The sequence below is a fragment of the Rhopalosiphum padi genome, chromosome 2, assembly GCF_020882245.1.
Source record: "Rhopalosiphum padi isolate XX-2018 chromosome 2, ASM2088224v1, whole genome shotgun sequence".
Lineage (NCBI taxonomy): Eukaryota > Metazoa > Arthropoda > Insecta > Hemiptera > Aphididae > Rhopalosiphum > Rhopalosiphum padi.
The window spans coordinates 34,785,542-34,810,502 of NC_083598.1; the positions used below are offsets into that span (position 1 = coordinate 34,785,542).

Below are 24,961 nucleotides of genomic sequence, written 5' to 3' on the forward strand. Positions count from 1 at the left end.
CCAATTCAAACCAATCAACAGTTCATTCTTAGTTCGTACATTACATATTATTCAAAACAATAGACAATAATCTTTAGTTTGCCCAGTTGCGTGCACGTCTTGTTGTTTTTCTTGCGGTGTCCGGTTGTTGTGATTCTTTTTTGATAAACTGTTATTTACATTTGCCGATCAGTGACTGCGGTTAGTCTTCTCGTCCGTAAAACAAAAAGTGACGAGCGCCGCACCATGGCCGATTGTCCTCAGTTCCAGTTAATGCCTCAAGTGATGCCCGTATATCATCCGCAGCCGCCATCGACACAGCCACCTCCACCACCGAACGCGTTCCCAATACCGACGGGGCAACCGATGTTTCCAATGCCGCCGCATTTTGGCTATCCGCCCATTGCGTGGTCGCCAATCCATCACTATCCGCCGCCGCCAACGCCACAGCAACCGGTCCACGAACACGCTGAGGAGGATGACGATTACAACGCACAGCAAATCGCGTTCAGCAATAACAACAATAACAGCAGCAGCAACAACAAAAATATCAATTCTGCGGAAGACTCGCAAAACGATTTGGAATTGCAGTCACCCCAGCGCCCGAATCGTCAGATGTTCACACGCAATGTGTCCAACAAGGTAATCACCACAAATGAATTCAGTTGTGTTTAGGAGATTGAATGCTTTTATATTTTAATACTTGTATTATATTTGCGTGAGCACAGCATGGCGAGAACTTAAGTTTGTGGTAATGAGAGATCTAGTCTTAAGAAGTGGGATTTATTAAATATTAAATAATTAATATAATTAATAAGAACCCTTTAGAAAATGCATCTTCTTCATAGTATCTAGGTAGGTCTAATTAGGATTTAAAATTTTTTATCAAAATTTAAAATCCCTGTTCTCTGGTATGGAGATTATGGGGTGCTTCGTTTTATAAGCTGCCTGTAATCTGTATAATTACAATAAATCAAGTTTAAAAGGTAGAATGAATTATTTTAGCTCCTGTTTTTATTGTTATTTACCTTTTGTCTACAAGTTTTTTTCAGTTAACTTAAAATACTTTGAATCTACCTTTTAAAAAGTAAATTAATAAAGTAGGGAAATAATTCAGAATTTCAAATACAGTGAAACTTCCATATAACGGACTATCAATTTACGAAATTTTCTGTTAAATGAAATATTTTTAAGAACTATGACCTTTATTGTTAATGAATACGTAATTCTATTTAACAAATTCCTCCATATTACAAATATTTTTTGTTGCTTATTCGACTTTGTTATATGGAAGTTCACTGTATATCCAGTATTTTTAATCTATGCTATTCTATGATTGACTTGGGGTCACATGTTTTTATAATAAGTTTAAAATTTACTAATTTTGAATGTAGGTATTGTCAGTGCAACCATATAATTATATTGATATATTTTTAAAATACAAATTATTATCTATTTTAAGTATAAAATCTTAATAAATTTGAATTTTATCACTAGTTTTCCTAAACAAGAAAAAAACCGATAACTTTCAAACATTTTTAAAATACCTATTTATGCAAATGTAATTTTTAACCAAACTGTTAAGATTTTTTTTTATTCCTTGTGTGGCATATTAATTATTATAATGGATAGATTAGAGTATCCACTTCAGGAAACAGTCTTTATGCTTATGTTAAGAGGACGTAATACCCGCATGTGTTGTCTCCGTCTAACACAGTGCGACATAGCAAATTTGCATTCATCTGTTTCAATATTGTCATGTTAGTTTTGATATTAGAGTAAACTGACCTATTATAAAATTTAAAGGTAAGATTATTACCGAGGACCTCACTTAGCCTTTTATTGATTTTTTATTTTTAAGTAAGTTATGATTATTACTTTAAAATGTATAGTTTCAAAAAGATATCAATAAAAGGCTATGTGAGGTCTCTGGTAATAATCTTATCTTTAAATTTTATAATAGGTTCACTCTAATATTGAAACAGGTGAACAAAAATTTGGTATGTCGCACGTGTGTTAGACGGTGACAACACATGCGGGTACTAAGTCCTCTTAGTTTATTTATATATTTTATCATATTATGTATTGTGTTAGGACCTTTCTCGATACACATGTTATGATCAACTCATTATAGATACTGGGATTAATTACTTTTTTCAATTTGACAATATAGGTATACTAACTAAAATTATTTATTTTTAATTATGTTTATTTTTAGTTTGATACACGACATGAAGAATTCAGAAAATACTTAGAAGAAGTAGGTATTTTGTCTACATTCACTAATATTTTATCAGAAATGTACCAAGATCCTTTGCGACCTAATGATCCGTTGGGGTAAGTAGTTTACTTATCAAAATAAATAAATTAAATGAATAATTAAAATATAATTATATTGTGTTAAAGATATATCCGAGATAAATTAACTTCTTCTCGGCCCGAAACAATTGAACTTCAAAATCTTCGCATTTGGTGTGACCAATATCAAACAAAAACTATTCGCCTGGAAAAAGAGTTAAAGCATGTAATTGAACTGTTAAGGAAACATGAACCATACATTACTGATGATTCTCTTTTTAATGAAAGTACAAAAGAAAATGACTGTGGTGCCTGTGTATTGGATGTATCAAATCTTTTGTTGGAAAATAAAGAAGAAAAACTTAAACTTGGAATGATAAAAAAATATAACAAATGATAGTTAACATTAATTCTACAAACAACTTAAGAATAAACTATGAAAAATTGAAAGATTTTCAGAATTTGTTGTTATTGTAACTTATGTTTAAATCATTTTTGCAATTGTATTCTTGTTAAAGATAATTTTTCAATTTTTCTGTTTCTAAAATTGGACTGTACTTATTAAATTTTAATGACGTTATTTAAATTAATAGTTTTATGTTGGATTTTAAGTTGTTTAATTTCTCTACTTGGAGAATTATTCATTAATAACTTATGTTACAGTTACATTCGTATTTTGAATGTATTTTCTCTTTAAAATGTTGAGAAAATCCATTGTTGAAGTTTATTTTGTGCTCATATAATAATTTTGTTTTTAATATCCTTATTGACTTATTTTGGTTTTTTTTTTATTGATTATCTTTTTTGAAATTGTCTAATTCTAATTTAAAATGATTTATTATTCAAATTAATATGTATTCATATTAGATTGATGATCTATAATTTTTGTTTTTTTTTTTTAAACTTTTTTGTTAATATAGATCATTGTTATTTGATACTATGAGGTACTTAACACTTTGTACGTTCATGATAATTATTTTTCAATTTATATTACTTACATTTTTGTTAATCCATCCAACATTAATTATTATTATTATATATATTTGTTTACTTAAAAATGTGTGTATGTATAATTTGTATGTGTTTATAAATACCCATAAATACCTATATATTTATACAACTTTAATTTTTGTTTGCCAACTCACATTAATTTTTTTTGTTAACTCAAAATATTTTTTTTCACATTTTCTTTTTTTTAATTATTTAATTTTTTCTATACAATTATGATTTTAGTATCTTAATATTAATTTTAATATTCAGACAAACATTATATTTATTGTTTAATATTAAATACAATTAAATTATCTTAATTTATTATTAGTATTTTTATTCTATAATAAATTGAGTTCCTTGATTTTTAATAAAAATATCAAGACTTTTTGTAAGAAATTTGTATTAACTCAAACTTTGAATAGTATAGTGTCTATACTTGTTAGAGTATACAACATATCGTACATATTATAATAATATGTTATTTGATAGTTGAATTAATATACATTTACACTTTGCTGAACCTCGAGCACTTAAACCGTTTCTGAGCCACAACAAATTTTGCATTCAGCACTTTTTCACTCATGTGATTCGTATAAATTGCGTGTAATGAAACTCGAAATCCTTATAATATCCTAATATTCTTATTAATTGTCTTTTTAATACATATTGTGTTAAAAATTACCGATTTATGTTGTATTAATAGTAATAATTTATTACATACATATTTCATAATATGACTAATATATTATATACTAATGTACCAAATTCACTCAAATAATTACATTATTAATTTTCATACATGATCTGTATAATTTCAATGCATATATTGTGTATCATTAGGTAGATAGGTACTTGTTTTTTCAACAATATAAGAATATAATTATTTAAATTTAAAACCTAAAATTATACTCAAATGATAAATATTTAATACAATACATAAAAAATTGAGGCCTTAAATTAAAACTTATTGATGATTATTAATTATTAAATATTTTATTTACTCTTGAGCAAAATTTAACAAACACGTGGTAGCTAATAAATACTATTGTTTAATACTTCATATTATTAACAAAAATACATTATAACGTTTATACATTGATTTTTATTAGTTGGGTGTTGAATAACTATTACACTCCAGAAGTCTAATCAATTTACGTAATATAAATCTTACCACAGAAAAATGTTACATGTTATCTAATGTATATTGTATTTGTATTTTATTTGTCTGCAGTTATTTTGTATATTATAATACTATGAATGAAGTATACAATGATTGAGAATAGGTACCAAATGTATCTCCATCCATGATGTTAAATGCTGTAAAAAGAAAAATATCCCAATATTGACAGCAGTATCAATGTTTTAATAACATTTGCATTATTTAGTGTACAAAAACAAAAACATAAAATATTATTGCCATACATACGTACAGTCATTTATTCATATAGAAGTGGAAGCACTTTTTTTAAAATATTTATTTTATCATTAATTAAGTACAGGTCATTCCTTTATTTAATATAAATAATATAAAATACACTGTGACACTGTAATAAATATTGAATGTTATTAACTCGCCAATTCACTTACAAAACACCTATCATGTATTATTAAATATACACCCAAGTACATGAATACAGTACTGTGCGAAACAAACGTCGTCGAGAAATACTTATATTATATACAGCAAAACTCGTTAAAGCTATCGAGAACAGAACAATATAAATACGATAAAATGCAATTTATTGAATAAAAAAAAAACAGTATTGTACATTGATAAATGCGTTTCGAATCAAACATCAGTGCTCTACGGTCTCTAGCACGATTAAAGATAGTCTATCTTTAATCGTGGTCTCTAGGTACGTCATATAATATACGTGTAAATTAAAGCAAAAACAATAGAACTTGTTATCGCAATCACGAACGCAAACGGCGAAAAAACCGTATATGTATACAGCTTTCAAAAAACGCACATTACGGAAATATGAAAATAACGGATTGAAAAAACTGGAAAAGTTAAAATCCTGTGAAAAGTGGAAAATATTCGAAAAATCACGTCAGTATAATAATAATAATACCTAATTTTAATCGATCGCACAAAGACCATAGAGTAATAATTAATAATTAGACTCTACGACAAAGAGCTTTTATCTATGTGATCGCAGCGCATTCTTTACGTCATAGTAAACGAACTATTTTTTATATTTTATTATATAAGAAAGAAGAAAAGAAGAATATAATGGTCTTTGAAAAAAAAAAAAAATAAATAATAATGGACATGGTACATACGAATTACAGGCCGTTGTCTGAGAGATTTTCAGTTTTCTCGTTACAGGACAATATTTTAAAAGTTTATTTATGATTCTGAGTCCGAACTACAGTACACACCGATAAAATGGCATCACAAAACATGGACATCGATAAATTCTTCGATGAATGTATAAAAGAACTGAGAGCTTTCGTTGATGACGTTATACACTTATACAAGGCTTGTTGAATGATCTTTTGCAGATAATGTGTGATCCGTTGTCCGGCGGAGACAACCGTCGTCGAAAATGACAGTGCAGTCGGTCGAGTCGACACTCGATCGAGGAACGACTGCCTCCATTTCCGACGACGAGCCAGACAAGCTGGTTGATGGTCACACGCCTGATGGATATGGAAATTGTGCCGTTGAAACTGGTGAAAGGAGAAGATCCGTTGCCCGACGACGAGCTGGCTGGTGATGACCGGCAGGTGAAGGATATGGACACGATGCCGATCAGAGAAGAGGAAGTCCGAAACATGCCGCAACTCATCGCTCCTCGCCGTTGAAGATTTTCGATGGCGTGGAAACGAGTCCGACGAGCTTTGCGGTTCATGCATCCGGGGCGAATAGCGACTCTTTTTCGTTCCGCGGCGATTCCGTCGGCCAAATCACGCCCCCGGTCGTCGCCGATTCCACAGCATCATATTTATTATTTTATTCGTTCACACCGTGCGCGTTTTGGTCTCCACTGTCCGTCGCCATAGTCGTCATCATAATATCTGCATCGTCGACGCGCACCACATCGCGCACTAGCCAGTAGCCGCTCGTCGCTCGTCGTCGGCCATCGCTCCCGAAGCTGAAGTTGTCGAGACTCGCCTGCCGCCATGATGGTTGTCGAATCGCTATTCGCTTCCCGGCAAACTCTCCAGCGACACTCGTCCGCCCGCGAGAACGCTGCACAGGTGACCAGTAGGTTATATCTTACACGCTTTTTATGCACCCGTTTCGCTTTCGCCATCCAGTATCTCCCTAGTCCCTCCTAGTTTATTGTGTCTTCCGATGTACCCCTCCCCCTATTTTACCTGATTTGGTTTTTCCTTCTTTAAAAAGCTAATTATTTTTGTTCATGTTAACACATTTTGTTTTGATTATTGGTTACAATGTTTCAGACATTTAGGTAGACTCAAAATTATACACTTTTTTCATTTACTTACTTCAATATTACAAAATTTAATATGTTGTCTGAGCCCTTCAGCCACATTTTGTTTTGATTTTTTTCAAAAAATTATTAAAAAAAGTTAATAAAATTAAAAATTGTAGTTTTTTTCGTATTATTAAGTGTATAAATCAATTATTACAAAATTAACAACTTTATATAGTGTCATGAAATTGTGAAAATATCATACATTATTCTAAATCCTGATAAACCTAATAAATTGTTTACAATAATTATGTCAGTTGATATAATAGAAATGAATTATGCATTCGTGCCTTCAAATAGAACTAGTTACTAGTTAGTAGTTCGAATAAAATATATTTTAATTGATTTAGCCGATTTAGGTACGTGCATGTTTTTGTGTACGGCATAAAAATGTGCCGAGTTGAAGAAATAAAAATACGTAGGTATCGTAGGTAATATGAAGTTTTTTCGAATTAGCTATATTCGATTTCCATCTAATCATAGGCGCAACTAGACCTTTAAAATGTGGCATACTAAAACTGTTGACAGCTTACCAAAATTGATGGTATTCCACTAAAATAATTAGTGTTAACTGTTAAGTATAAAAAACAAGTGGTGCTGAATTTGAACTTGCCACTTGGGGGTGCTAAAGACCTTTTTGCACCCCCCTAGTTACGCCACTGCATCTAATGCTTCTATACATGAATTAATAAATAAATAATAAAATATATTATGCAATGAATATAATCATTAGCAATATTGCAATAATATGTCAATCAACGTCTTTAATCATTTATTATATTTGTATTGCATGTACTGAACACTGTGTTAGTCTAGTAATAAATACTTTATTAATCAAGAAACTCAAGTATATTTTGGAGTCACATTATTTGGCAATGATGCCAATGTGATTACTTATTATTTCTTTTATTATTCGGCGCTGATGAGTATTGTCAGTATTGAATTACTATTGATTATTTATTTATTATTATATTTGTTTTATATTATTTTAATAATAAGCGGTTAAAAAAGTTGAGTGGTTATCAAAATTGTAAGCAAACTTTGTTAAAACACAAAAAACAACATTGTTTACATTTTACAAATGTAAAAAAATTCAATCTTGTTTCGTGAAAAAGTCTCAACAGTTGAAAGTAAATATACATTATATAATATAAATTATACTTACAAGTTATAATATAACATATGTATACCTATGTATTAATTAAAGCTCTTAACACTATAAAGAATAAAGTATAAAGCTTAAAATGTGCAAAAATAAATACCTAGTTTAAAATATTTAAAACCATAAATTGTAATAAACCAAGTAGGTACATAATAAAATTTGATAAAATGTGTGTAGATAAATTAAAATTGAAATTGTATTAGAATTGTATTATCAATCATGTAATTAGTAGGTACAAATGTAGAATATAATGATATAAATAAATAACCCGAGTATTTTACTAATATATTTATTATTTATATGAATTAATAGTGTGACTGACAAGTCTCATTTGTTTATTTCCCTATTTACCAAAAAATTGAGTTATAATGTTGGAATATAATTTTATTATTGGGTAGGCCGTGGGTAGGCTCTTTAAGCGGGGGCCAATTTTTTTTGCACCGAGGCGCAAAATGTCTAAATACGGCACTGGCCACTGGGTGTTAACACCTAACAGTGTCTCACGCTCCAGAGAAAGCGACGATGGCGTTGTACGATGTCGAGACGAGTCATAAACTCATAACCACCCCCACCTCCACGTGGATCACGTAATCTGCAAGCGGTAGTTTCAAGAGAGGCACATCGCACATCACACATTAATACATTATTAATAAATAATAATTATTATTTCACAAATGGTCGTGAACTCGTGAATATTGTTTCTTTTGAACGCATTTAACCGTTTGCGTATTTATGCCCCCGTGTATTTCTACGCACGCAGTATGCGCTCACTCCTAAATTTGCACTCACAACCTAGTCAACCTACACAACCCAGTTGATCAATTTTTTTTTTGAAATTGACTAATTTCAACTTTTATACAGCATGGTTCAATTTACATTTATAGCCTAATTAGCATTTTTTTAAATGTATATAACAAGTTTCTAATTTATTTATTTTTAAATATAGGTAGGTAGATATAGGTACCTAGTATTTATAAATAGTAGTAGTAGATATAACTAATATTATTAGCTATTTGGTTTTGGTTTCTTACTGATTTCATCTTGAATTATTTTTGGTTCGAAGACATCAAATTACAAAAATCTTTTTCTGAGTTTAGGATCAATGATATCCAATAAAAAACAATTGAAAACTCGAAGTAAAACTTTTTCACTCTGAATTCCGAAATATGTAATGTGTTTTAGTACAATTATATAATTTATATCATTAAAATTATTTTAAGGATCATATGAATACCTATAGTAAATACTCACTAATAGTAAAAAATTTATATTTTAAATTAGGGTTGTCACTTGTCATACATTTTACTATAATAAATAAATAATAATACTAAGACTCCTCATAGACAATGATCGAATGAAACTCACTTGTACGTCGATCCTAATGAGTAATTCATTAGTAGGGTTCGGATTTGAAGGCAATATAATCAATAAAAAAAGCATTTAAAATGTGAATAGGCAAAAAAAGGCATTTAATTTATATAAAAAAGCAATTAAAAAATGTACTACAAAATTAAATATACTAACTAGTTGGTATTAAAAAAAAAATTCACTACCATGTACTTTGATAAATTGTCTTCAGTAAAACGTTGACGGTTTGGACTCAAAATATTTTTGTACACGGAAAATTATCTGTCCACATCCACCTAAGATTTGGGGGCGTATAAAATTAATCCATCGATTGAAAAAATATTTTCACCGAATTCTGTAACATACTTTTTCAATTTAGAATTGTGATTTTGTTGAACTTTCGGCATATTAAAAAAACAGAATATAAAAAAAACGATATCGATAAATATTGCGAAGAACAAAACTCATCCAAAATAAATTTAAACATAACATCTACAATGCACCGTCTTCACAAGCTCTTATCGATTTTTACAGATAATACGTAAGCTATGTATAAATTTAACACTAAAAAGGGATTTTTAAGTACAAAAGACAAAAAAAAAAGCAAAAAGGCATTTATATATAAAAAGGCAAAAAAAAAATACATCCGTCGTCTTACAAATTAAATGAAACACATTTTTATAGAAAAATTATTTTTCTATTATTTTTATTAAAAAAAAAAGGCTTTAGCCATCAAATCCGAACCCTACTCATTAGTATGTATAATGTATATATATATATATTTTATATATAAAAGAGCGTTTATTGAGTGTCTATAATCTGTACAATGAGTTCTGCAACTAAGTAAATTTTAACATAATAATAATAACTGCGAATGGTGTGAAAGAAAACGCAGTCACTTTTAACACTGCGAGTGAGTTAATTTTTTTTAAATTATTTACTATCTTACATACTATAATAAGTAGGTCTCTTTACCGACTTCATTTGAGTCACATTGTCGAATTTTCTAGAGGTTTCTTCATGGCTAGCTGGGAGATGAGGTAGACGGTAGTTAGTTTACTGTGAAACTTTTCTATAAATCATGATAGCCGTTTCTTAGGTATAAACAGGAATCTACGGTTTAACTTCTTACGTTTGTTTTTGTAGTGAGGACCTTAGGTGAAGCTTCTGTAGTTCTGTCCAATATAAGATCTAGATAACTAACTTGGGAAAAGTATTACAAAGTTGTTTATAAAGATTGATAGGCAGAGTTGTGATGATGGTAATGCGGTGACATGTGCGACGAGTGGACTTGGATTCATTAGGTTAGGTTTTATTTTTTCGATAAAACCAGTAGATATTAATTAAGTAACCTCTGCAATGCAATAGATCAAAAGTTATTTGATTTGGGAAAAATTAAAATATCAAATTTGAAAACAGTTATAACTGTTTTTTTTTACTATAGCAAATAAGTAAAAACGTTGTGACTCAGAAAATATTATTTTTTATTTAATGTATAAAAATTTAGTATCTACTAGGACTAAATAATGGTTCTATTGTTCTAATTTACTAAAACAAATTACGAGTGTATGGTATCCTCTTCATAATTAATTCACTTTAACAGTAGCACACTGGCACACCCAAGTCAGGGGCTTTGGAGTTGAAGAGACTCCCTTCAAAAACATATTTTATATTAAATTAAACATTATTATATGCCATATCGTTTCGTCACAAATATATTACATATTACAATTTTTTTTCCTATTTAACCGACAACAGAGAAGACTTGGTGTGAACAATACTACTCCAGACCTTCGTCACAAATTACAACCTAAGCTAGAAAAGAAGAATATATTTGTAAACTTCCACTTTGCCCGAAAAAATCCTAAATGCGTAATCTGAGTGTAAAATGTAAATAATGTTGAACTAAATAAATTTAAAATGTAAGAAAGTGGATTCTAATAAACTTCATGATGAAGTTTCAGAAATTGTATCGGATAACTAGTTCGTATAAAGATTGACACTTTAGGTAAAATAATTAACATTTTTGACGCGTTATTAACATGTGCATGCACGTGGGGGAGCGTTTGCTATTTATTTTTATAGTCACATACTCACATACAAATGATAACAATACATAACTAGGCACAGACGAATACACGACAAACAGCACGTACACACGGGTATATAGGAAAATGTCTTTATATAAACGTTTGGTATCAAATCCTAAACATCTGAACGTACTAAACGAAAACTTTTTTCGAAGAATAAGTATTTATTTTTGAACTATGATTGCATAGTTGAACTATTAGCCTTATTTATGGTGAATGGTAATGTTTTCTTTATTTTAAGTTGAAATAGACGATTCCACATGCAATTTACAACAATTATTATAATTTAAGTATATGTGATTTATAATAAAAAATATATAAACATGATTATAAATTAATTATTAGTAATTAGTGATTACAAACAATAATATAAACATTTCTATTTAGTCCTAGTGTGCATCATTCATTTGGATATATTAATATTTTCAATCTAATTCAATTACACAGCTTAAGGGTAAACTCATTACACAAATATAGCATTTAAGTAACTAGCTATCAAGCTATTTCTTAAACTTGACTCCAAAATTTAAAATTTATCAAAAACGACAATGATTTATAATTAATAAACTACACGGGTAATATATAAGTAATACAAATTAAAACAGATTTTGTTTGAGTTTTTTATATTTGTATAAAAAATATTGTCATAATCTAAAAAAAAATTGAAAACACATTTTTTTTTATAAATAACATTAAATTGTTCACTATAGCGTAGGTACATAATAATAAAAATAAGGAAAATAAATTTTAAAAGCATTTTTTAATTTGATTAACATAATATGATAAGTATTATAGTTACAAAATATTAAATGGTAAGATATTAAGATAAAGGTATTTCATCTAAAGACAAAGAAAGAAATGTTAAAAAAATGTATAAGTGGTGATAGATCAAAAGGGCTTTAAAAACAATTATTTCATTATTATCCAGTTTTTGATACTAAAGCATATAAATATCATTATTCTAAATGATTGCTAAAACTTTATTATCAGTATAATAATTTAACAATTCACTAAAATAAAATTGGTAAAAATTACAGGATATTCAGAATGGTCCCCATAAACCACAAGGTAAACACAAAAAATGAGGAAACCTTGGATCATTCTGTATATTTAATTTTATTTAAGATTTAAGAAAACAAATATAGCTAACATTTTTTTTATAAAAGTAAAGTTTAAACTGTTAACAATTTTAAATGTTGTATAATTCTGACATTTTGGCCTATTTTTGGAATTAAAAAATGCTGTTATTGAAAACCACCATCAACATATTATTATTATATTGTTTGTAAAATACATATTTACTTTGTGATAAGAATTCATTTTTAAGACACTTCAGTAAAAAACACATAGATTTTAAATTAAAAATAAAATTAACTTTACATGTTTACATCACATACCACCAGTCCTCTCTTGGTATATTTCAATTACATCGTCATTTATCATGCCTAATGATTTTGGGGTATCTTCATCAGTTATTCGATGACCATCAAACACAAAACGTAATTCATCCACTTGAAAACCCAACTTGCTGCAGTATGAACGTTTCAGGCGAACCAAGGCTGTGGCGGCTTTTACACGAAAGTGTACTTCGTTAGTCATATCACTAGTGATGACACGCAAGCGGATGTACTCGTCTGTATTGGCCAAAGATTTTTCTTCAGACACCTCCAGCGCACCAGCATTTGCATCAGCAACAGACGTGCTCTGGCGTTGGTCGTCATCAGTGGCTTTTTCCGTGGAGCTGGTAGCTACGTTTGTGGTTTCTGTAGTTTCTGAGGTAGATGGTTCTGTATTTGGCGTTTCTTCGTCGTTCAACATTCTCTACAAACATCAAAAAAACACTTTATGACTTATGTATCAATAAACTTATAAGCTAGTTATATGTTAGGTATGTGTCACTCCAAAATATCGCTAGTTCCATTATTACTCACCGCTAAGGTTTGTTGACGTTCTTAATTCTAGTGCTGTTTTCGTTTCTGGTGCTGGACTTGGTGTAACACTTATGACTGCCAATCAAAGTTAATTTAGCTATAACGCTAAACAACAATTGCAGAATTACAATTTAATGCGACGTCTAACGTGCGATAATAGACATACGTCAACTATATTCTACGAGAGAGAGTATAGTATAAGTATTAACCACAGTTTAGAAGCTAGTAGTTACAACTTACAACAAACTAGCAACTACAGTCTACAACTGTTACAAATTACAACGAATGGCATTCAGTAGCTATTGCTATTGGCGTAATAAGCAATAACGGTAACAACACATGGTATTAGTTTACATGATAAGTATGTAAGTGTGTAATGTATAATATTATTATCAAAGTAAAAGATGGCCGACATCAACAAACATTAATTTTTATTTTTTTATTCAATCGATATAATATATTTTAAAAATACAACTGGGAGATTAAAAACATCGCAATGCAATGATTTTATGTAAGTCGTGTAAAGTGTCGACCAGTCAAATATGGAATAATAGGAACATTTATATTGTAATGTTGTATTGTATTTAAATACAATTATTACGGTAAGATATCATGTATATAGCATATGGCGTATCCCACCGTCACGTATATATTCAGCATCTGTGATACACGCGACTGGTGACCACTGACCATGGTTAACCATATACCTTCAACTGTAGAAGTATAGTGTTATACCTAGGTATAACTTTATGGTTTAATTATGATTGTTATGGTAACTGGTAATTACTCTTTTGTAACTATGCTGGTAACGTTCTCGCGACAAAAGAAATTTTGGTTTAGTCGGAGTGAGTACTCCGAGTACTTTAAGTACTTAATAATTAATACTTATATTGTTTACATACCTAGTTCACAAATACCGATGAATACGAAATTGTAAACTGTAGGGCGTAGGCTGTAGCCTATTAAAATCATTAAATATTTTGGAATACCTACATAATTATTTGATCTGCTTGAAATTATAAAATTATAAATATATGGTAGTAGGTATTCTATGAAAAAAAAAATACATGATAAATGATAATATTATAATATAATACTATAATATTATACTAGTTGACCAGGCAAACGTTTTTTTTTAAGAGTTTAGGTGAGACTGGTCAGAGTATTTTTGTCATCGTTGCCTATACCTACTCTGCAAGTACTAAGTAGGTATTATAAATAAATTAACCTTACAGTATGTACAATTTCATCAAATATACGTATATGGTTGCTAGTTCATACGAAAACCCCATCGAAAAAAGTAGGTACTATCAGTTTTTTCTCGAATTTTTCAATTTTCCGGACAACTTTTTTATATTTTTTTTTGCTGTAAAAACCTTATTAGTACTAGAGCCTAGGGGAATCTAGGAAAAAAAGCTCCTAACAACTTTCATCGAAAAAAAAGCCCCGTACCAACTAAATTCATTATTCGTTATTTTATTATGATTTACATAATTAAATATAAATAATTAATTATAATCATTACATTTATCTATGTAACACTTTTTTAACATATTTGTAAGTATAGCTGAAATCTGCATTTAACATTGTCAATAATTGTCATTTGTCATTAATAGGTACTTACATATTTTGGTATAAATGCAGTTTAGTTCCCACTCGATTTTTTCGATTTTTTCTTCCCAAAATGGCAAAATGTATGTTTTAATGCACCTAATTCAAAAATTCTCGCAAATCATTATTTTGGAAGTTCTTTCTTTCCAAAGTTCACGATTTTACGCATTTATACACATGCATGCGCGAAACGCTGTATACTTTGCTCTCCTGCGTTTTCGTATTAATATTAATGATAATTAATACAGATTTTAGTTTTTACCCTGTGACCTACATGAGGTGATTTTGCATAATAAGTCAAGGGATATTTTCGATTTGCAGAGTGAAGCGACGGTGCCGAGGAGCATAGCGACGCCTAGGGATATTGCAGTGGCGTTAAAAATTAAAATAATTTTTAAATTTTCTTGATATTTCGGAGGGGGGCTGCAGCCCCCTCAGCACTCCCAGTGGCTACGCCACTGGGATATTGTGATATCGAGTTGTGATATTGTGTTAATTTGTTTTATTATTATGAAGGATTTATTCATGAAAATAAAACATTATTATTTATCAGTTTTATTGCCTTTTGAAAATTGAAAGTTGTTAAATATAATAATTTAAATATAATCTAAATTTTTCATCAAAACTACTTTAGATAATAATATTATAACAAGATAAAATAACATAATTAATAAGAGCCAAGAAGCGACAATCCAATACGAAAACGTAGGGAAGCAAAGTATACAGCGTTTCACACATGCATGCATAAATGCGTAAAATCGTAAACTTTGGAAAGATATAACTTCCAAAATAATGATTTGCGAGAATTTTGTATTCAGTGCTTTAAAACATACATTTAGGGATTTTAATTAAATGCCATTAAGTCTAGTATAAAGTGATGGTAATTATTAATTACCCATAAAACTGTCGCTAGACGTTAATAAATAAAATAAAATAAATATAAAGTATTTAGATAACATTATCGTGCATGAGCTTTTTCTGTTCACCAGAACACTTATATTATGCAAATGTAAAAATAAATTAAAAATACTAATTATAATTTTAATGAAGAACGATTTATATCTCATTCTCATATTTGTATTTCGTACTTTTGTAGTTAGACACTTACAATCATTTGTTAGTGTGACGTACCTAAATAATATAAATTTATTATAATATAGTAATAATACATAATATATATGTATTATTGAAGGTACCTATAAAATATTACATTTATAACAATTACTAATTAGGTATATAGGTACCTAATGTTTTAATGTTTAAGTTTATAAGTCATACCTATGTGTATAATGGGTAAACTAAATAAACATATTTACATATAAACGCATGTAGAATGTAGATACTATTAATACATAGATATAGACCTATAATCTAATCATTATTATTATAATTTAGGAAATAGCCAATAGTAGGTGGATAATTGAAAAATTAACATATGGTCATATTAAATTGTAGTTGATAACCATGTATATTACATGTATAATACACAATCTAAAAGCAGTTGTTGTGCAGTAGGTACCTATAAACAATATACTATATATATATATAATATATATTATATAACGTATAATACCAATACTTATTATTATCAGTTATCTACAGTAAATACAATCGAGACTACACCTACAAATGATAAATTTGTTGTACCTTGTATTTTGTAATGTATTTCTCTTCTAGTTTCTTAAATCATGATTATAATAGGTAGGTACATAGGTGGTTAATATGATGTGATTATAATAACTATAGATTATTATAGCTTATAGGTAATGATCATTTCTATTGTGAAGTTCACGCGTGTGAAGGTTTAGTTATTTTTTTCTCCGATCTGGAATAATATTGTTTTCGTGAGCTTTTATTATAATTAAAATATATACTATTATTATACTAAAATTATATAGTTAGAAAACCAAAGTAACTACTTGACGTTGACATATTTATCACCATTCACCATTTATAATTGGTAAGATATTTTAATTAATTATACCTATGGTACAAATCTATTTATAAAATATTAGGTAGGTATATAAATATAATATGTGTAAATACATTATAGTAATTAGTAAATTGATATTATATACAATTTAAATGTCTATTATCATTTATCATCTAAGTACATTATACAATAGTACAATACTAGTAACTAGCTACTACTATAGTAATATACTGATATTAGTTTATCTATTGGCTATTAACTATAGAATTCTGTGTGACTAAGTAGGTACCTATTATTTGGTTAATTCCATAGGTTGGTCTATAATAAATCCAACAAAAAGGGGCGGGACGTTTTTCGCTCAAAAATTGTAAAACTTCTTTTCCTTTTCACCCAAGAATATTATAGCACTTTTTGACCAGATTTTTATAATAACCACTTTGGAAATCGCTTTATTATTTATTTGTGTAGATTATTTTACAAAGCCATTTAGCATTACCCAGAGAGCACCACGAGGAGGCGGCTTTTATTTCTCTCCAAAAATATATTGTGTATTTGTACATATTACAAATTCAAAAAAAAATATTACCAATGGCAGTGGCGGCTCGTGCTAAAGGGCACACGGGCACGTGCCCCACCTAAAAAATTGAGAAGAAAGAAGAAAAATTTATATTAAATTATTAAAATTAAAATTGAATAGGTATTTCTTCCATCATAATATAGTTGGTATATTATCGAATATTATCGAAAAAATTTTTTTATCAAATACGGGTGCTCCTAGATACAATAAGTGCATACTATATTATACGCATTGGGCGGCGGGCACAACGAAGGTTTTAGTATCAAAGGTATCAACAAACTTATTTTATTTTATTTAAAAAATCATCAGGAATTGATGGTAAATTCAATGTTGTCATAGTGGAAAAAGAAGGAAATATTTGTGCCCCACCTTCAATGAATCACATGAGCCGCCACTGACCAATGGCATTTAATTATTATAAATTATAAATTTAATAACTATAATTTAACGATTTATATTTTTTATATTCGCATTTTTTTTTAGATTCTAAACGGAGTGATGAATGTATTTTTGAATTTATAATATCTTCAAATACACAATATATTTTTGAAGAGTAATAAATGCCGCCTCCTCGTGGTACTCTCTGGGTAATGCTAAATGGCTTTGTAAAACTAATCTACACAAATAAATAATAAAGTGATTCCCAAAGTGTGTATTATAAAAATGTGGTAAAAAAATGCTATAATATTCTTAGGCGAAAACTAAAAAGGGAAAGAAGTTATGAAATATTTGGGCGAAAAGCGAAGGGCCATCCTTTTTGCACTGTGATGGTGTGCGGTATGTGCGTTCAACCAAAGGCAACCGCTGACAATTTATACCATAATTTCCTACGATTAACCTTATAAAGGTCCGTTTAATGGCCACGCGAGTGGTGTATCATATGTGCATTTTTTTTATTTACATTAACATAAACGTGCGACGCGCCGATGGGGGGTTATTAAATCTATAATATCTAGATACCATTTTTACGGGAGTTCCCACGGCACCGTGGGTTCAAAAACGAAAAAATGAAAAAAGTACCATTACCAAACCTAACTGTTAAATTAACTCGTAAGTCGTTCAGTTATGTATAGCCATGTAGGTCATCATTAATTACTGTTGCTAACTTTAATAATAATTATTACTGATAATAAATAATGGGATGCCTGCTACTAAATTATATAGTATAATATAGGTTATACTAATTAACTATTAAGTACTAATAAAGTAATAAATTAATATATTCCATTACCACAGACTTCAGTTCTTGTTTTCAGAATGTAGGTATGTGGCATGCACTACATTTTTAATAGAACAATTCTCGAGCAGTTAAATATTTTTAAATTGTATACGGTAGTACGGTACCAACTACCAAGTGTCAAAGTTCATAGTTGGTTTTATTTAGTCTAAAATATTTAACATGCGTAATTAATATATTATTATTGACAAAAATAATATTAACTTATACATGAATAGATTTTTTCATATTTGATTCATAAATCATGAATTCATGCGATTTATTTAATTATTTTGAATATTTATTATTTTAATTTTGATTTCTGGCTATACTTAATTATGCATGTACTTATAATTTATAACACATTTATACGTCCCTAAGCAAAACTAAATTTTTAAAATAATTTATCTAAAGAAAAGTATTTTTCAGTCTTAATATATTAAAGTATACATGATGGCTAATCAAAATTCAAAAACAGACGAAAAATACTTATTGAAAAATGGCCGTGTCTTACTAAAAGAAATGTTCGACGGATTGGCTTACACTTATCCAGTATTTGATGTATATCCAGAGAGTAGAATAGTTGGATTAAAATTGGTTAGTTTATAATTTTTTATTATAATTTGTATTATTACTTTATTACTATTTACTATTACATCATCGAATAAAAATATTAATATTAAAATATTTTTAGAAATCAGAAAAACGAGTTTGTTTACTTGGTGGCGGTGGATCTGGACATGAACCATATCCATTTGGTAAGTATACAGGCGCGAATCCAAGCGGTGGCAAGGGATCTCCCCCTCCTCCGTAGACTCGAGGATCGATACCTATATTATATACATTAATTTATACTTTGTTAATATAATTAATTAGGTACCTATTGATCATTTCAATAAACAATTTCATTTTATGAGAATTTTTACCCTAAAAAAGTTGATAAGTAAAAATTACCTGCTCGTGTTTATTGGAGAATGTGTGATCATACCTATGTAGATGTAAACTATTATCTATTTTTAAGAACCTTGTTGTTCAGATATTCTAGCATTGTCATTTTCTATTTCATTTTATATAAACAATACATTTTAAATATTTTTCTAGAAAGATTAATTTTATAATAATCTACGTTGTCAATGATCCATGGATGGGTTCTATGATTTTATTCGAAATTCAAAATGCATACAGTGACTGATAGTAACTACTGATAGTCGGGGCGTTAAAAAAATTAGCCAAGTTAGGTCTTAGGTATATTACATTATAAATTATAATTAGGAATTAAAAATAAATTATGAGTACTAAATAGTAAGTAGGTAGATAAATAAAAACAGTATTTTCAGCATTTTATTTTTTAAGGAAACATTTTAATTTTTAATTTAAAATTTAAGTAAAAACACTATTTAAATACTACGTTTGGATGTGTAATTTTTCCTATATTTCCTTATCCAAGTAGAAATAAGTAGGTATGTGATTTTTTAATACAAAAACGCTAAAAATTATGTTATTTCAGAACGTAACTACTAGCCATACTATATATATGTATATCTTATAATCATATTATAATTGTTTTCATTTTAATAATAATTTATAATTTTAAATTAATTTATATTGTGTTTACACTATTTACAGGATATATTGGTGATGGGATGTTATCCGCGTCCGTAAGTGGTTACGTGTTTACTTGTTGTTCATCTCTCAATATTTACCAGGCAATCAAATATTTAAATAATTACAATTGTTAGTATGATATCGTCATTCTAACTTCTACAATATTCTCTATTTTATATATGTACTTCAAAAGTAAAATTATTTTTATGTATTAATGTATTATACCTATAGGTAATGGAGGCGTTTTACTTATTGTGGCGAATTATACTGGTGACGTATTTAATTTTGGATTGGCCTGTGAAAAAGCGAAAAAAATCGACAATATTGATGTAAATAATTTTTATATTGATTGTTTATCAAAAAAATTTTTAGTAAAATAACTGTTTAATTTCCAGGTGGCCGAGTTAATAGTGAGTGATGATTGTTCAAGACCAGGTGGAAAAGTAGGCAGAAGAGGAATGTGTGGTTTATTGTATGTTATAAAGGTAATTTATATGATTTATAAAATATTTTCTGTTATCTAATGCAATTATTTAGTTGGTATATGCTTGTATTCCACCTATAATGCCAAATTGAAACATAACTCTTTAGGTGTTAGTAGTTAAAACTGAACTTATAAGTTACTTGTTAAGTTTTAGGTGATATATAAAATAAAATATTTAATAATCAACTATAAAATATTTAAACAGATTTTATAGGTTTATTAATATTAAAATATTTATTGAATTGTTGGAGTATTATTTTATTAAACTAAACATGGAGTAAAAAATATTACTCATTGGATACATTGAAAAATGTACTTTAAATAGTTGTAAAAAAGTATTAAAAATATAATATTAATGTATATTTACTTATTATTGGTAGATATTGGGTGCACTGGCTAAACGTGGTAGTAGTATTGATGATTTATTGTGTCTGGGTAAAAACATCAACGATAAGCTTGCATCACTTGGAATAAGTGCAACTTCATGTAATGTACCAGGTGAAGATCCATCATTTTTACTTCAACGAGGAGAATTTGAATTTGGAGTCGGATTGCACGGGGAAGCAGGGACTTCAAGAATTAAAGTATAATCAAATACATATCATATATTATACAACAATATAATTAATTAACTAATATGCAATAATAACTAGATAATACAAATACCCATGTATTGCATGCAAGGCTGAATTAGAATAAAATATTACTCTAGGTAAGATTTCTAAGGTACCCTTTTGTGGCTTACGCTTACTCCTTAAAGTATTATAAATTACCATATTATTTTTAAACAGATATCAAAATGTATCTATTTTAAATATATTATTTATTATTGGAAAAAAATAACATATTATAATATTATAACATTTATAACATAATATGAAAATATAGTAATATAATATATATATAATAATATAATATAATGAAATATAATATAATATAATAATAATATATAATAGTTAGGTTTTTCAATAATTGATTATAAGATTAACAAACAAAATATATATATTTTTTAATGTTGGGATTATTAAATAATTTAACATCATTCATATTAATGTGATTTGATGTCTTGCTACAATATTTTATAAAAGTTATCACATTTATACAGTCCTCTTTTTACTTAATATTTTATAATTCTTTACCTATTTAAGTACAGTAAAATAGTGTCAGTTTAATTTTCAATAGGTATAGTATAATTTACTATTTATTCTAAACATTATTTCCAAATTAGAAAAAACCTTTATTATTCTTAACCTTCATCCTTGATATGTGTTAACATTTAATATTCTAGAATCTAGAGATTTGATTTTCCAGTTTTTCTCATAAAATTCTTAAATCATTTAGAATTTTTAATGTCTCCTATTTATTATGTTTGACTGAAGGTCTGGACATTTTTTTTTTTATATTATAGGAAATTATTTAATATGCACCTAAGCATTAATTCAGGCCTGATTGCATATATAAATTTCACTTTAGGTATGTCTTGTTGTATAATATATTTAGGTAGTAAGGTAACTAATATTTATATACAATTATATCAAACTAATAATTATGAATATAATTTTAGGCATGTGATGTGAAAGATTTAATCCGTTTAGCAGTAGATAAAATATGTAGTACCCTATGCTTGAAAGAATTCAGCATAATTTGTTTGATTGTGAATAATCTTGGATTAGTATCACACATAGAGTTAGGTGCATTGGCTAAATACACTAAAGAATATTTCGGTATGTATACAATAATATATTGTTTTTTTTATTTTTTTAATTAATTTTTATAAAATGGCTCGCAACTTTTAATTTTTACTAGAATATAATAATAATTAAAATGGTATTTTTAGTTGATAATGTTGGTGCAAATGAGATAAAAATGTCGTGGATGCTTGGATTTTTAATTTTTCTAATGATCTAATATCATACAGACATAATTATAACTAAAAATTAAAATATAATTAGTATCTTTAGCATCTACATTATTTTTGAATGTTTTCTATAGTATAGGTGTGTTATATAATAAATAATAATTTTAACAATTATTCATAGATGAACTTAAAATAGAGGTTAGCCGTATGTTTGTGGGAACATTTATTGTGTCTCTAAATATGTATGGATTTCAATTAAGTGTTATTGATGTGAGTGCCAATCGAGAATGGATTAATTATATAGATGAAGAAACATCAGCTTTTGCTTGGCCGGGAAATAATATGAGCATCAAAACAATCGAACAACAAAAATCAGAAAATATAAAAATTCCAAATATTGATGATATAAATCCTAAAGTAAATACTAATTACCTATACTAAGTTTAATATTGTAATTATTATGTAAGAATCAAACCTTAACACCAAGTATATAACAGACGATATAACATTTATGTTAGGTTTATGCATATGTATAATATTTAATTTAAACACATCCTATTAAAATATTTACAAATTAAGTTTTAAATTGTAAGGTCTTAAAAATTAACTGTATTTAATAAAAATTTACAAAAAACTGTTATTTAGTGTTAAATGTTAATTAGTATAATAAAATAAAAATAATAATTTTTGTAATGAATAACAGATGAGGTGAATATTTTTTTGTTCGAGTTCTAATATTTTATCAAATTATTAAACAGTCTTATAATAAAATGATTTTCAAACTATAGTTAAACTAATTTTAACAAAATAAAAATATTATATTATTGATTTTGCTATAATTTATTAGATACTTAATGGTCAATTATTTCCGTTAGGACTGTTATAGGTTAAATAAATAAAATCAGAAATTATTAAATCATTATGTTATAATGAGTGATTTAGTGCTTATTTTAGTTGATAATCAGAATACTCTTACTTAATGGAAAAATAAGTGCATTATATGTTGGGTACAAAAGTTTATAAAGATATATTTATAAATTATTTTAATATGTACCTAGTTAGGTGTATGTATATCAGAAAAAGCAAGTTTAATACTGAAAAATATATTGAAACAAATTGGAGAGGATCTATTGAAAAATGTTGAGGTCTTAAACAAATTGGATCAGGAAATCGGAGATGGTGACAATGGTTCAACTATTTCACGGTTTGCATCAGGTAAATGACTATAAATATTTACTTACTAAAACAAAATTTTAAAATCTTAAATATATAAATTGAATTATAATTTAGAGTTGCTTACCGTTCTAAAGAATCTTCCATTAAACTATCCAGCCAGTGTTTTGTATTCTTTGGCATTCATCTGTGAAGACAAAATGGGTGGTGCTTCTGGGGCTCTTTATAGTTTGTTGTTGACTGGAGCTGCTGGGCATTTAGCTTCAATGAACTACTTAGACTGGACTGGAGCTTTGAAAAATGCACTAGATACAGCTATGAAATATTCAAGTGCAAGAAAAGGAGATAAAACCATGGTGCTTATTACATTTAAATAAAATATATTGTACATATACTTTATTTCAAATAATAGTATGTTCAGGTCAGGACTAATTTTTATTTAGTCTGATCAAACCAAACTTATTAATACATCAGTTTTTGTCAACTTTTGTAGTAATTTTTTGTTTCCGACAATCAGCTAAGGCCAAAAAACCGCTATAATACAAAGTAGTCAGTTGTTAGTATATAGTGAAGTGTACTCTTGAGAGCAGAAGTCTCTGTATGCATTACCAACATCTATTGCATTTGCCATGCTTAGAAGCCTACTACCAGGGTTATTCTTATATAAGACAGAGTATATTATCATAATTTTAATTTGCTGATGTTATTTTTCAGTTTGATCCAATAATTGCGGTATACCAAGTGTTCCAAGAATATGGAGACATAAGTGCTAAAGAATATAAAACAGTTTTAGAAAAAGCATTACAGCGTGTACATGATGTTTGCGATGATGTAAAACAAATGAAAGCTGAGTCAGTTTAAAAAATTAGGTTTTAGGTTTTCATGTACCTAAATAATAAAAATTTAATGTTGTTATAGATTTGGCAAAGCTTCATATGTAGAAAGTGTTACTTCAGTTGGTAAAATGGATGCTGGAGCTTACGGTGTAGCTTTATGGTTTAACGCCATATATACCGCTTATATCAATACATCAAAATAAATATTATTTCATAATAATCATAAGTTTGAGTAGTTTTTGTAATATATTAGATTATTTAATGTTATTTACTATTATATTTAAATTTATACAAAATAATATTTAAGTAAAATAAATAATAAAAATGCAAAATTTCATTGATCTTATTGATTTTATTTTAAATATTTAGTAAATAGAATTATGATAATTAACTGTAAACATAAGTTATGCATCTGATTATTG

The 24,961-nt window shown here is 28.0% G+C and overlaps 3 protein-coding genes and 1 long non-coding RNA gene across 8 annotated transcripts; 2 read left to right on the forward strand and 2 right to left on the reverse strand.

Annotated features, from left to right (window-relative positions):
• Positions 1-2: 2 nt before the first annotated feature.
• On the forward strand, positions 3-3,128 carry LOC132922046 (conserved oligomeric Golgi complex subunit 8-like). Its single transcript, XM_060985350.1, has 3 exons — positions 3-621; positions 2,198-2,316; positions 2,386-3,128. Exons 1-3 carry the CDS (start codon positions 226-228, stop codon positions 2,672-2,674), a joined length of 804 nt encoding a protein of 267 aa, XP_060841333.1. The 5' UTR covers positions 3-225; the 3' UTR covers positions 2,675-3,128.
• Positions 3,129-12,412: 9,284 nt separating this feature from the next.
• Positions 12,413-13,603, reverse strand: LOC132921407 (small ubiquitin-related modifier-like). The gene is made up of 2 exons (XM_060984427.1): positions 13,247-13,603; positions 12,413-13,136 (listed from the first exon to the last, which is right to left on the reverse strand). The coding sequence occupies exon 2, from the start codon at positions 13,131-13,133 to the stop codon at positions 12,705-12,707; it is 429 nt and encodes a 142-aa protein (XP_060840410.1). The 5' UTR covers positions 13,134-13,136; positions 13,247-13,603; the 3' UTR covers positions 12,413-12,704.
• A 2,915-nt stretch (positions 13,604-16,518) lies between these two features.
• LOC132921542 (PTS-dependent dihydroxyacetone kinase 1, dihydroxyacetone-binding subunit DhaK-like) lies at positions 16,519-24,876 on the forward strand. 5 transcript variants are annotated; one of them, XM_060984613.1, is made up of 15 exons: positions 16,519-16,817; positions 17,851-17,954; positions 18,062-18,214; positions 19,013-19,180; positions 19,278-19,341; positions 20,210-20,317; positions 20,420-20,517; positions 20,584-20,673; positions 21,053-21,256; positions 22,237-22,396; positions 22,712-22,947; positions 23,589-23,745; positions 23,821-24,059; positions 24,418-24,554; positions 24,622-24,876. In XM_060984613.1, exons 4-15 carry the CDS (start codon positions 19,034-19,036, stop codon positions 24,740-24,742), a joined length of 1,761 nt encoding a protein of 586 aa, XP_060840596.1. In that variant the 5' UTR covers positions 16,519-16,817; positions 17,851-17,954; positions 18,062-18,214; positions 19,013-19,033; the 3' UTR covers positions 24,743-24,876. The 5 variants fall into 5 exon arrangements, 3 of the variants coding, with proteins under 3 accessions (XP_060840596.1, XP_060840595.1, XP_060840597.1); XR_009660902.1 differs by lacking the exons at positions 17,851-17,954; positions 18,062-18,214; positions 24,622-24,876 and adding an exon at positions 24,197-24,355 and having other exon boundaries at positions 23,821-24,124; XM_060984612.1 differs by lacking the exons at positions 17,851-17,954; positions 18,062-18,214.
• Positions 19,178-21,178, reverse strand: LOC132921548 (uncharacterized). Its single transcript, XR_009660903.1, has 2 exons — positions 21,040-21,178; positions 19,178-19,413 (listed from the first exon to the last, which is right to left on the reverse strand). It is a non-coding gene; the product is annotated as an uncharacterized LOC132921548 (long non-coding RNA).
• Positions 24,877-24,961: the final 85 nt, after the last annotated feature.

What these genes read in the sequence shown, in the direction of transcription:
- LOC132921407 (XM_060984427.1), bottom strand. Translation starts at nt 13,133, where the DNA reads ATGTTGAACGACGAAGAAACGCCAAATACAGAACCATCTACCTCAGAA.
- LOC132921542 (XM_060984613.1), top strand. Translation starts at nt 19,034, where the DNA reads ATGATGGCTAATCAAAATTCAAAAACAGACGAAAAATACTTATTGAAA. An exon ending in ATATTTAAATAATTACAATT is followed by an intron (nt 20,318 to 20,419) that starts GTTAGTATGATA and finishes TTATACCTATAG; the next exon opens with GTAATGGAGGCGTTTTACTT. An exon ending in AAAAAATCGACAATATTGAT is followed by an intron (nt 20,518 to 20,583) that starts GTAAATAATTTT and finishes TTTAATTTCCAG; the next exon opens with GTGGCCGAGTTAATAGTGAG.
- LOC132922046 (XM_060985350.1), top strand. Translation starts at nt 226, where the DNA reads ATGGCCGATTGTCCTCAGTTCCAGTTAATGCCTCAAGTGATGCCCGTA. An exon ending in CACGCAATGTGTCCAACAAG is followed by an intron (nt 622 to 2,197) that starts GTAATCACCACA and finishes GTTTATTTTTAG; the next exon opens with TTTGATACACGACATGAAGA. An exon ending in CGACCTAATGATCCGTTGGG is followed by an intron (nt 2,317 to 2,385) that starts GTAAGTAGTTTA and finishes ATTGTGTTAAAG; the next exon opens with ATATATCCGAGATAAATTAA.